The sequence below is a fragment of the Labrus bergylta genome, chromosome 20, assembly GCF_963930695.1.
Source record: "Labrus bergylta chromosome 20, fLabBer1.1, whole genome shotgun sequence".
Classification (NCBI taxonomy): Eukaryota; Metazoa; Chordata; class Actinopteri; order Labriformes; family Labridae; genus Labrus; species Labrus bergylta.
In genome coordinates, this window is record NC_089214.1 from 4876925 (window position 1) to 4889543 (window position 12619).

The 12619-nt window shown below is 42.2% G+C and overlaps 2 protein-coding genes across 7 annotated transcripts in view; one reads left to right on the top strand and one right to left on the bottom strand.

Moving 5' to 3' along the window:
- The window catches only part of cnksr2a (connector enhancer of kinase suppressor of Ras 2a), a 70060-nt gene that overhangs the window by 8625 nt on the left and 48816 nt on the right, over positions 1 to 12619 (bottom strand). For 3 of the 6 annotated variants that reach the window (XM_065949114.1, XM_020657285.3, XM_020657283.3), the window contains 2 exons: positions 12177 to 12364; positions 7627 to 9427 (listed from right to left, as the gene is read on the bottom strand). In XM_065949114.1, the coding sequence (XP_065805186.1) occupies positions 9230 to 9427; positions 12177 to 12364 (386 nt within the window). In that variant the 3' untranslated portion in view covers positions 7627 to 9229. Of the gene's footprint in view, positions 1 to 7626; positions 9428 to 12176; positions 12365 to 12619 lie in introns of those variants that run through there. The other 3 variants (XM_020657288.3, XM_065949116.1, XM_065949115.1) reach the window with 3 other exon arrangements.
- Positions 120 to 7773, top strand: LOC110001780 (kelch-like protein 34). Its single transcript, XM_065949117.1, has one exon. The coding sequence runs from the start codon at positions 2923 to 2925 to the stop codon at positions 4720 to 4722; it is 1800 nt and encodes a 599-aa protein (XP_065805189.1). The 5' UTR covers positions 120 to 2922; the 3' UTR covers positions 4723 to 7773.

Below are 12619 nucleotides of genomic sequence, written 5' to 3' on the forward strand. Positions count from 1 at the left end.
GGCAAATTACTTGAATATTATTATTATGATCTGTGTTTTTTTAATTCTCCGCTATCCTTTGGAAGAACTTTAAAACATTTTTACCATGCTAGCAGAGAGGCTGGCATGGGGAAAGCATTGCGAAGCATTGGTTCAACAGTTTGGTCGAGTCCAAAATATCTCAATAATGATCAGATAAATGGGCGCCAAAAATAGCCCAGATATCTGAAGCTCCCTAAGGATATACACAGATACATTTGGTTACCTTGTGTTTGACTTGAGGGCCACTAGAAGGTAAAACGTTTCACATATCGATCAACATCCAAATAAAGGTTTTAGCTGAACTTAAAGTTTAAATTAAGGTACTAGCTTCTTTTCAGGTTGCCTCTATCATTTGGAAATACTGCTTGATTTGAATTATGTAGCATTTGTATCACTGCTAACTCTGTCACTGTATAGATGGTAATGTCGTTGGTGATTTTGGCTAACAATGACTCAGGTCAAAAATGATGACGGGCTTTCACACTATAAGCAGAGATATCTAAAGTTCTGATTATCATTCTCAAATTTTCTTAATGGACAACATTAGGTTATTAAGGTTTCTTCTATTCAATCAATATCAACATCCACTCGATGGAGGCTGGACTTTGAGTTAATGCTAACAAGCTGAGGTTAAGCTAACCTGTTGAACTACTGAGGCCCTTAAGGTGTTTTTTTTAAAGATAATTGTCTTGTTGTAACAACATGTTGTATAACTGCAGACAATATTAGCCTGTCAACTGATTGAATCATGATTTGAAGGTTGATTTATACTTTATCTTTTTTGAAAATAATAAACATATAGCCTACTGTGAGCCTTGAAAACGGATAATTATAAGGTTAAAACATATAAGAAAAACTTTTCAAGTGTTTTCAAGTGTACCATGCTAATATTAGGATGTTAGCATAGTCGCTGTGAGTGGTTAGCATGCTGATTTTGGCATTTGACAATATGCACTGCTGTGCCTCAAAACAGCCTCACAGCTTCTGTTGTGGCAGAAGACTTTTATTTCTCTGTTGTTGTCATTTTTTTTATTAAAAAAATATCATCTTGCTGCTGGAGGTGACTTCTATATTAGCTAAGAATTACAGCTCCAATAAGAGGACAAGTGGGGAAAGAAAAGTTTTCAGGACAATGTCATGGTTAAAAGGAGACTACATTCGTTCCCTGTGGGTGTCTGGACGTTAAACGGAGCGCGACCAACTAACCCCATAACTCTGATAAAAGGCACATTAAAACTCCATGTATACTGTGATGGAAAATGTAGCTTTGAGAGTCTTTAAGTGTCTGTTTTCACATTACTGAAACATGCTTATTTTATGTGCATAACCAGCGGGTGTTACAGGGATTAAGGTGGGAGTCGAGGGCGTTATTGTTCATAGAGATATATTGTTCAACACCTAAACCGCTAAACCCAACTGTTACATAAAATAATGGGTCACACACACACACACACCCACACCCAAGCCAAGATACCCCCCATATCTCTCCCCAAGATTAAACCACATTTCCATCATCACATCACATGTCCTCTCGTACAGACAAACACACACAGAGCAGCTGTAGCTAAGTTTAGCCTCCATCAGGTCATGGAGGATTATTCAGCTATGAGATAAAAAAAAGTGCAAACATACGGAAGGATTTGACATTGTGTGGGCAAGATTAAAAACTGCTTCCAAAAATGCACGAGTCTTTTTTTTCTCCATGCATAATTTAAAAAGTAGTGTAACCCTTCAATAAACAAACACACATGCACATGAAACCACACTCATCTTTAGGAGAGAGCTACTCAGAGATCATAAATCACAATAAAATGCACACAGCAGAGAACGATGCAAGAGGTTTTTAAGTGTGTGATAAAGCGACGTCATTTGCATTTTGATGTGTGTGTGTGTGTGTGTGTTTGCGTAACACTCGCACAGTAGCTTAGCATTAATCAGACGGCTGTAAACACTTTGGACAACTCGGAGCCTGGAAACAAATCCTCTCCTTTGTTATTTCTCGCCCCTGCCACCCACCTCTTCTCCATCCCTCTTGCATAAAAATAATAACATGACATGGATGTGCGTGATTTTGAAGCATTTCAGCGGTCGTAACGAGGTAGAATGCCTCCCCCAAAGGGCACGGCTAGCACTAATACCCAAATGGTATGTGCTACTTTTGACACGTGTAAAATATTTTGACATCTTGGCAAAACTTCCCGGGGTTTGATGTGCAGCCACCTCGGTGTGTTTTCTGCCAAGATGTGCCTGTGTTTCTATTCCTGTTCAAATGACGATGAGGGTGCAGATAGGTGCTGTGGAAACCGTGCCCTGGAATCTCGGTCGCAGACTACAGCAGCTGTATTTACCAATGAGTTCATCCGCCGGGATAGACACTAAAATCCCGCCAGGCTCCGTCTGTGTACGTTTCAACCATGCATCTGTTCACTTGTGGGGTTGGTTGGTGTGTGTGTATGTTGGAAGCATGTATTTGGGTGATACTCCCACACGGACACAGAGGAAAGGGCAGCAGACAAACACAAAGCCAAACAGAGCCAGGACATCACAGAAAGAGACGGGAGGCTTTGAGACGGGCCACGTTTAAGGGCCAAAAAAAGGAGGGAAGGGTAGGGGGCAGTTGTTAACCTTCCTATCATAGTGTCACATGCCCGCCACTGCAGACAGAGCAGGACAAAAACACAGATGGAGAGACCTCGACTAAGGACGCACACTTGACTCTCTTCTCTTTCTTCTACTTCTAATGTCTGATTCTCTTTTTGTCAAAATCTCTTTTGTGCTACTTGTCCGCTACCTCTTTTTTGACTGCTGCAGTTCCTGAAATTTCTACTTTTAATATTTCTTCCTGCCTAACTCCGACTCCCTTGTCTCTCACTTACTCTCTCCTCGCTTCCTGTCTTTTGGATGGATAGCTACTCCCTCCTTTACAGTTCCTCCCACAGAACAGGACTTCTCTCCGGGTTCCAGCGCCTGCGTTCCCAGAGGAGGATGTGTGATGTCGTCCTGGAGGCTGGCGGCGTGTCTTTCCCCTGTCATCGTGCCCTTTTGGCCAGCTCCAGCGACTATTTTTGGGCTTTGTTTGGAGAGACAACCGCCGAGAGATTAGCGTGTTCCATTAGCCTACCGGTGCTAACGCCTGAGGGTTTAGACGCCATTCTGGACTTCCTGTATTCCGGATGGTTAAATGTTTCACAGGCTACACTTCCTGCCGTCTTGGAGGCAGCCAGGTATTTGCAGGTGGAACCGGCTGTGTCAATATGTGAGCAATTTATTATTGATGGCCTGAATGCAGAGAATTGTTGTTGCTATGCTAACCTAGCCGAGCGGCACACGCTCACAGATGCACTTGAAGCTGCAAATCAAACCGTCGCAGTAGAGATGGGGAAATTGCTGAAGGAAAGACAGGAAGACCTTCTCAGGCTGAATATCCAATCACTGATGGCGGTGCTTGATGCTGACGATATTCCTGCTGTGAAGGAGGCAGAGCTTATAAAGTTGGCTCTGGATTGGCTGGATGAAAATGGACCCATCCCTCTGTTGAAATCAAACCTCCTGCTGAGTCATCTACGCTTTGGATTGGTTGCTTCGTCTGAACTGACTGATCTTAGCCACGCCCACAAAGCCATGGCCACACCGCTAATCAGAAGTCAGCTGACTCGGGCGCAGGAGTACCATAGGATGGGCTCAGCTCAGCCAATTAAACAGAGCAGACAGTCCACCCTGAGAGCGTCGCTCAGTCGTGTGCTTCTTGTCGGCGGAGGATCCAGCCCTGATTGGCCGGAGCAGCAGTTGCTAGCGTTCGATCCGAGAAGCAGGAGGTTTTCATCTCTGAGTTCCAGCCTCCCGCTGCGACTGAGAAGTCACTGCGTGTGCTCGGTCGGAGGTTTCCTCTTCGTGATGGGCGGAGAAGAAGTGAAGGACGGAGACGAGGATGGAAAAAAGTCTGTCAACGTGGCAACATCCAACCAGGTGTGGCGCTACGATCCTCGCTTTGACTATTGGAAAAAGATGGAGTCCATGCTGGAGAGGCGGGCGCAGTTCACCTGCTGTGTGGTTGAGGATGTTATTTACGCTATTGGTGGACGACACAAACGACTGGACAACAACGTGCAAACCTCTGTAGCATCTGCTGAGTTTTACGACATGGCAACAGGAGCTTGGCGGAGAGTACCAGCAATGCCTCGCCCACTTTATGGCCATGCTTCTGCTGTGCTCGACAACGCCATCTATGTGTCAGGTGGTGTTGCAGGACACCAGGAAAGCAGTACCTGCACTGATTACCAGTACGACCACAGAGAGAGCAGCAAAGAATTCCTTTTCTGGGATCCCAATGGTCGAACCTGGGAGAAGAGAGCGCCCATGTCCATTGCCAGATTCGGGCACCGCCTTGCAACCGCCCATGGGTACATCTACGCCCTGCTGGGAATGTACGAGCCTTTCTGCGATATCGAACAATACGATTCGGTGTCAGACCACTGGACCCGCCTTCGACCGCTTCTCATTGGCTCCTTCAACTACGGGATGGTGACGACGTCGTCTGGGAATCTGCTGGTGTTCGGAGGGAGGAAATGGAGCGACGGGCAGGAGGTGATTGTGAGGAGTGTGTTGGAGTACGATACGAAGAAAGATCGCTGGAGGGAGATCTGTCAGCTCCCAAGACCTCTTACTGGGACTGAATGCACCCTGCTGCCTCTACCGGACTGAAGTGTAAAAAGCGTAAGAACATTTTAACATGAAAGTGTGACCATCAAAGTAGAGCAAGCACTGTGTTAAAATGCTCATGGGACAATACCATGAATTGTACCCTGAATTTGTATTTGACATAGAAACAACAGTAACCTTTCATTGAAAATTAACTATTGGGTTTGACTTTGACTGAAAAGTGTAACGTCCACACAACTTTATTCCTCACAGTTTAAAGGCTTTATATGTGATTTTTCACACTTAAATGTAAGAGAAATCAAGTTTATCCTCTGAAAATAACTCTGTGAGTCATGACTGTCTACAATGGGTGTAACACCCGAGTCCCACTGTCTGTGATGTTTTCCAAGTTTTCCGTGTCCTATCTTCAGTTTGTTTACATCGCCAGGACAGCCGGCTGACTCCTCCCCTCGCGAATAAAAGTTGTTTAATTGAGGGACTAGAGAAAAGAAGAATAACATACTGTACTCACTGCTTAACTGTGTTTCTAGATCACGCTCATTTCAGGTAAATTTACATGCAGTGTGAAGATACGAACATAATAAAGATCGCTATCATTAGCATGCTAACACAACAATGCACCGCGAGTTGTTTTGGTTTCATGCTGGTGCTCAAGGGTGACATCTGCTGGATCAAAAAATCGCATATAAAGCCTTTAAACTTCGCTGCCTGTGTTGGGACTTTCAAACTTTTCAGAGTTTAAAAGTCAAAAAGTTGAATTTCCGCCTATTGAGCAAAATATCCCAAGCCATTAAATTTAAACCAAGCAACATTTTAATTTTAGTGATAATCTATTACTTACAGAAATAATCGTTTGTTAGGGGAATCCATATTTTTGTGTCAAAACAGAACAACCTCCTGTTAACTTTGTCATTTATATACAGTACATTAGTTTTTGTTGGAAATAGATTGAGCGTAGTGAGCTAAACAAGTGTCTGAAAGTATACTAACTCCAATTTTTATGTAAAAAAAAAAAAAAAAGGGCTAAACTAATCTAAAACTGGATACATTGTGACATAAGTTAGGTAGCGAAGCCTTTACCCTGAACTCATCTGAACATTTCTAAATTTGCTAACACGTCATTGTACTAAAAAGTGAGTTGAGTTACCAAAACATTGAACAATTTGAAATCTTAAAACACAATTATTCAGGCTAAAACAAACATGTTACTCCTTTTTTAGGTTGCATCAATCTGACAGATTCTTGGAAATTATCGACAGAGAAAAAGATTTCACTCAACTTTGTAGTTGTTGCTTTTAATATAATATATTATATACTTGTAAGTGTTGAGCAGAGGCAGGTATGGAGAGCTACTTACCATGACTAAAATAGAATAAGCTTAAAGCTTAAAATGCCAGCTAGTAAGAAGAAGGGCACAGGGTGTTTTGACAATGATATTCCTGTGACCTAACTCGACATGTCCTAAGAAGAGACATAAAACAAGAACTGAAGGGGGAGATAAGAGGATTTTAGAACAGGTACATGTGGAGGAGAGGTTTGGAGATTTAGTGGGAAGAAGGTAACTTATGAACAAAGGAGATTTCATGAAGTGGCTGAGCCTGGCATCAGGAGGCTATCAGACATAAGAGGGAATACAGAAGAGGTCAGAGCAGGAGATAATGAGGTGAAGGTGGAGGAGGAAAACAACAGCAGAGCTAAGCTGAATATTTTATAAAAGTTGTAGATAAAAGTTCAGCGTGTGAATTTTTCTGTTTACTGACTCACCTTGAATAATTAAAGTTTCTATGTGATTGATATAAAAATAGAAGCACGGCAAGAATATTGAGTGACATTCCTGTCTTGTTTACTTCTTTCACTATCTCTGCACTGACAATAAAACATTGTAGGTCAAAGCTGTAGAATCGAGAAAGAGCACGAGTAAGAAATCATATGCATGATATGTTGGTAACAGCAAGGTGACCTGCTGGAGTTTACTATTTATGGGCTTTCCTGCTTTTATCTTCTTCCATTTATTAGTGAATACATCGGTAAAACATTATTTATTGAACATGTTATCGTATTGAAAGGTATTATTGGATTCAAAATTGATTTAGGTGCATTTTTATGAAATACATATATGGAAAAAAGGTTGTTTTCTTTGCACAAGTATTAACTTTAAAATGAAATAATACAGGAAAACCAATTTTTTTTAAAAATAAATCATGCCTTAACTTGTTGATTGTCGATGATGGTCAAAACGTCAAATTCAACACAGATTTGATCCATAACAAGGCTTTCAAGTAGGTAATGTTCATGATGTAATGATATGAATCATGGATGCTGCGCAGTACAGAATCATGATGACAAAAGACATTGTTTTGTTTGGGAGCTGACTGGTTTGGTGTATGTTTACATCATCTTTCCCTCTTCATTACTTCTTCCTAGCAGGATAATGTTTGTGGACAAGCAGCTGAGTCGAGGTCAGATATGCTGCTGCAATGTCCGTCATTAGCAGCAAGTTTCAGGTGAACATTCAATTGTTACAGCTTGGTTGCGTTTTTTGTTTTTTGTTTTTGGGGGGGGGAGTCAGGGGGAGGGTAACTTAATATTAGATGAGGACATGACACTGGATAAGGACAGAGACTGGTATGAGAGAGTGTAGAAAGACATGGGGTAAAGTGCAAAGGGTTTGAGTTGAACCCGGGCCGACACCCTTTGAGGACTATAGCATGGGGAAATTGGTCTTAGACTCAAGTGCTGAACACATTAGGCTTCCTAGCTTCTTGCTAACTAGCATCCACATAAAACCTTCAGAACGACCGGGCCCAGAAGATCTCTGTTAGTTTTAACAAACTCTTATTTCTCATTTGTTTCACAGTGACTGTGCAGCTGTTACAAGAACTCGTCCTCTCTCCTCTCCCAGAGACGACCAAAAAAAAAAAAAAACATGCCACAAATAAACCTTCATCCAAATGACCACACTTTATTGAGCCATCCTCTTAAATCTGACATTAAATAAATACTTTCATTTTGATTTATAGATAGAACAATAAACAATCTTTTACTCGACTGTCCAAAAATACCTGATAAGAAATTCAGAACATTTTTTCAAGACACTTAGTTTGCACTCTATAAAGAGAGATCTACTGTATCTAGAGATTTCAAACACAACAACAGAAAAAAGAATAGAGCGTTTATCTACAACAAAGACATGCTACTACGACCAACCACGGGCAGCAGCATAGAAAGAGCATTCAAACTGTGACTGTGCTTATTGGTGTGTGCGTGTGTGTGTGTGTGTGTGTATGTATTTGTGTGTATAATTGCTTTCATAGTTCTGTGCAGTGGTGCTGAGTATTAAGTAATTTGCCAGCAGCATACAAATAAACTAATATATTTTAATCAAATCCATTTTTCAAATCTTATGCAAATAGTTCCTCATAATCTTTACACGACATGCAGGAAAGCGGAGAGCCACGAGGTCTCCGAGGAGAAATCCACACTCACAAACTGTAACACTGTTTTAGATTCAGTGTGTGATATTCACAGAGTTTTAGAAGTCATTTTGTGAGAAGGATTTGAATGTCTTCCTTCACAGATTACGAGTTCAGTTGGAGAACTTTTGCATTTGTTTTCCGAGGGCGCTCTCTAATAAGAACACTTTATAAACTCATCTGCTAATCTCTCTGCTTCTGGAACTAAAAAGATTGTGTTGGTTAATCACACAGGACTTCATGGCCTCTGTCGTTTCCATATCTTTATCTGATCACACTTTACATATTTATCTCCTACGACCATGATTGACAGAATCAATTTTCAGAACCGATTCCTTTTTGAACAGGCATTTATCAGGCACAGAGAAGACCAGGATGTGTGCTCGGTAGATATTCCCAACAGTGTTGAGGTGTTTCAGGGTGGATTCTTCCTTTTCCAGCAGAGTGCATGCTTCAGGTCCAGCCCAGCACAAAGAGCATTTCTCCTCAACCAGCACAACCAGAGTCTCTAAAACCAAAAGACGTGTGCTCATAACTATGTCACACTTCACTGTACAGAAAAAAAAAATCATCATAGACTTTAAGTATAAGGCTTAATATAATACAATGTATGTCTATGACACACTGTGCAGTCGGTATAAATATGGCACAACAAGCAGGATGGAATACTTTTTAATGGCGGCTTGTGAAGATATTATTCTGAGCTCCGTGTCCGTTTCAGGTGGAGCAAAGTGAAAAGTCTTTTTGCCTTCCATGTAGAGGATTTGAAGAGCAGTAAAGCTAACGTGTGAAAACATAAGAATCAGTTTATCGTCCGCCACCGAGCCAGCTGGTGTGGCATAACCAATCAGCTCGTAGAATCGATGTGACATGAGGGCACGCGGACGTCTCCTCACAAAGCTGTCATGTTGCACTTCAGCTGCAGAAAGCGTATCGGGGATGAGGAGTTTTCCCTGCTCTCTCTCTCTCTCTCTCTCTCTCTCTCTGCTGACAACTCCTTCAACTCCTTCAAGGAGAGTAACTGAAGCGTGTGTGAGTGTGTGTGTTTGTGCGTGTGGAAGTGTGTGTTACATTCGTCAGACATGGGTCTCGATGTAGGAGTGTGTGTGGGAGAGCGAGGGGGTGAGGGGTGGGCCGGGGTCTGATTCAGCGGTCGAGTCTGGCTCCTGAGAGAACAGCTCCTGATAGGCTCTTTTCCACTCCTGGAATTCTGCCGACGACAGCTGGGGATTGGCCAACAGCCTGTCAATCAGCGCTAGCTCCCCCTCCCTGTCCTATGGGGATGCAGAAACACAGGAGGAGGAGCAGGTCACTTTTTTTTTTTAATTGATTTTATAGATTTAAACGACTAAGCTTTCAAACGCAGACACACGTGAAGCAGGACACACACTTAACGGGATGCACAAAGCTTTGGGGAGATTTAAACTTTGTAAGAAACACTTCTAAACCCATCCATCTGTCGTTGGTAGATTATTTGATCTAATTTTTCCAAGATGTCACATGAAACATTTAAACTGTCCCACGTAATGAACCTCTTAAAAAGCTTGATAGCCAATCAGAAAGAATTAATAAGACGGGGCCAGAAGTTAGAACAAAAGGCATTTCTGTCGATGTTTGTTAACAGGACAGTGACGTTACTGCAGACTAAGGATGTCAACATCTTCAATACTTTATCGATACCGTGTTTTAAAATGAGTTTAAAATGTGTTTTAAAAAGGCTCTTTACTCATCTATGAAGCATTATAAGGATTAAGGGATTTATTGGACCGTTAGTTACCTTTAATGATTATTTTAGAAATGGTTGAAGTTTAGATGAAATATTGGTGTGAACTGAAGGTTAATGACAAATTTGTGATTGGGCTTTACGTTAAAAATCTTAAAACCCCAGAAGATATCTTTGTACAGAAAGAAAGAGCTCAGCGTGTATGAAGCAGCTCTCTTTCTGTAACAGTCAAGTGTCAACAGAGAAATTCTGCCTCATTATGAAGAGTGAGAGTACACATCATCGTTTGTCATCTCGACTGCAGCTTGTTGTTTTGGTTCAGGATATTGAGAAATTATGCATATTTTTGGTTGTTTCCACAGCAACCACTGCAGAAGACTTGATGCTGCCTGAAGACATAAAAAATCAGTAGAGCAAATTAAGGGAAAAAAAGTCTACCAGGGCCACACTGATGACTGAGCTGTCTGCTGTATGAAGTTTGATTTTTGTGGTTTAGAGAGAGGATAGAGTCAGACATCAGGGAGAGAGAGAGAGAGAGAGAGAGAGAGAGAGAGAGAGAGAGGGAGAGAGGGGATTGATATGCAGGAAAGGAGCCACAGGTTTGACTCGAAACCCGGGCTGCCTTCTTGGAGGACTACAGCCTCCATACATGGGGCGCACGCACTAACCACTAGGCTACCGGCTATCTATCTGAGGTACGTTTCCTCCCCCCAAACACTCGGTGTATTCCTTTAAGAGATGTCAGACAGAGACCAAACATGTACGCTCTAACAGCCAACCGTTACCTGCAAACACGACAGGGAAAGCCACAGAGACATAAAGAAAAAACACTAATGTAGATAAACGCAGACTAGGCCACAAAGCCCCGCCCACGCCAACCATCCCCGCCCACCTACACGGAGGACGCAACAAAGATTCAGCCCCAGCATGAGAGCCGTTCACCGGCACCCGGCCCACAAACATACGGTAAGCACATGTCGTACAGCATGAAGCCACAGCTGACAAAAACGCTGTAAAAAAAACAAACGGTGGAGACAGACTGGGACAGACGACGAGAACTGAAAGCAACAACAACAACAACAACAACACAAAGACATGTTCCAGCATGTGTGTGTCAATATGTGTGTGTAATCTGCTTGTGTTGTACACATCAGGGTCAGTTATTCACAGTGTACTACAGGCACCGTTCTACTTGTTTAACCCTGCCCACCTTTAATGTGTTCAGGTGCTTTCATGTGTGAATGTGATTACTGTAAGCCAATGGACCAAGAAAACTACAACTAAAGCAAAGGTCACTCTCTGGGTATGAAAAAAGGTGGATTTAGATCAGAAAATTGTGAGATCATACAAAATCAGGCATCGGAAATTTTGGGCTGAGATGTGCAAATGCCAAAAGTATAAACTGATTTAGAGATATAGTCCTAAAAATGTCAAACTCCTGTTATATTGGTGATATATTAGTCAGCTTTTTGTTAGCAGAAGCCACTGATTGTAATTTTTGGGATGCATCATCTCATTTTTGGGGGCTATCCTTTAATAGATTCTAATTTAACATCACTATGGCTCTGAACAGTAGATTTCATAGTTTGGATGAGCCAGCACACACCAGAGACATTTAAAAGAAACACTGCAGGATGTGATCTGGAATTACATTTAATTTGGTTGATCAAAGCTAAATTGTTTGGATTTCACTCTCCTGAGGACGACTCCGAGCTGTGTTAAGTCACTAGCAATGCAAAGCTAAAATGTCTCACTGCTGCTAGATTCAGCAGGCACAGCGCGGACTTCTTTTTTAAGAAGCACCCACAGGAAGTGCAGAGCGTTTATCAGAATGGGCACTGACACGTTCATCTTAAATGTACAGATAATACCTACAAACCCGTAGACCCCCCCCTCCAAATAATTTTCTACATAACCTTTATATGTTGCAGGTGTTAATGCAACAGGAAGAAGCAACCTCTCCTGTTGCAGAAATATAAGTTGTAGTTTAAGTTTTGATCAAAACGTCGTGGGCTTGTTGTCACATAAATCCCCGACTCTTATTTCACAAACAAAAGTCTTTCCAGAAAGTTTTGCAGTCGTTTTTAACCACACTTGGCGTCACCCTGACGTCTCATATGAAGGATAATATTTTCAACAAATGATCCAAAGAAAGAAAAGACAAGAAAGAAAAGACTGGAATTCTTGGTTTTGATAGTGCATGACCTGCACGATGTTCATATGCGTTATTATCTAAGTGTGTATTTGCACCCTTTCTGCCTGCACACTTCCTGCATGTGTGTCTTTCTGTGCGGACCAACCTTTAATGTGGATGTCAGTATGCGGAGGCGGTGCAGACGCTCGTTGAGCTGAGGGTCGGCGGCCCGTCTGAGGAATGACTGCCTGAACTCCGACTGACCTTTAATCTCCGACTCCCGACCGAGGGGACACACTCCGCCCTCCTCGCAGGCACGAAACAGGTCGCCTAAGGATGCACCCTCACTGCCACCTTCACAGGATTGAAAAAAAAAAAAAAAAAACATGACAGAGAGGCTCACTTAGTGTTGATTTAAAGCCTCCTTCAGAACAAGATTTAAAGTCAGAGCTGTCATAAAGATGATTAGATTGAGTTCTACCTCAGAGCTGCCACTGGAGGACAGCAGCACACACCTTCTCCTACACAACAACGTTGATAAAACCCTGTTCTCTCTTTCCTTTCAGACACTGGCAGATTAATTCATCTGCTTTCATGACGGGGGAATAA

Bases quoted from the DNA above. Each gene is read 5' to 3' on its own strand.
- LOC110001780 (XM_065949117.1), top strand. From the start codon at position 2,923: ATGGATAGCTACTCCCTCCTTTACAGTTCCTCCCACAGAACAGGACTT.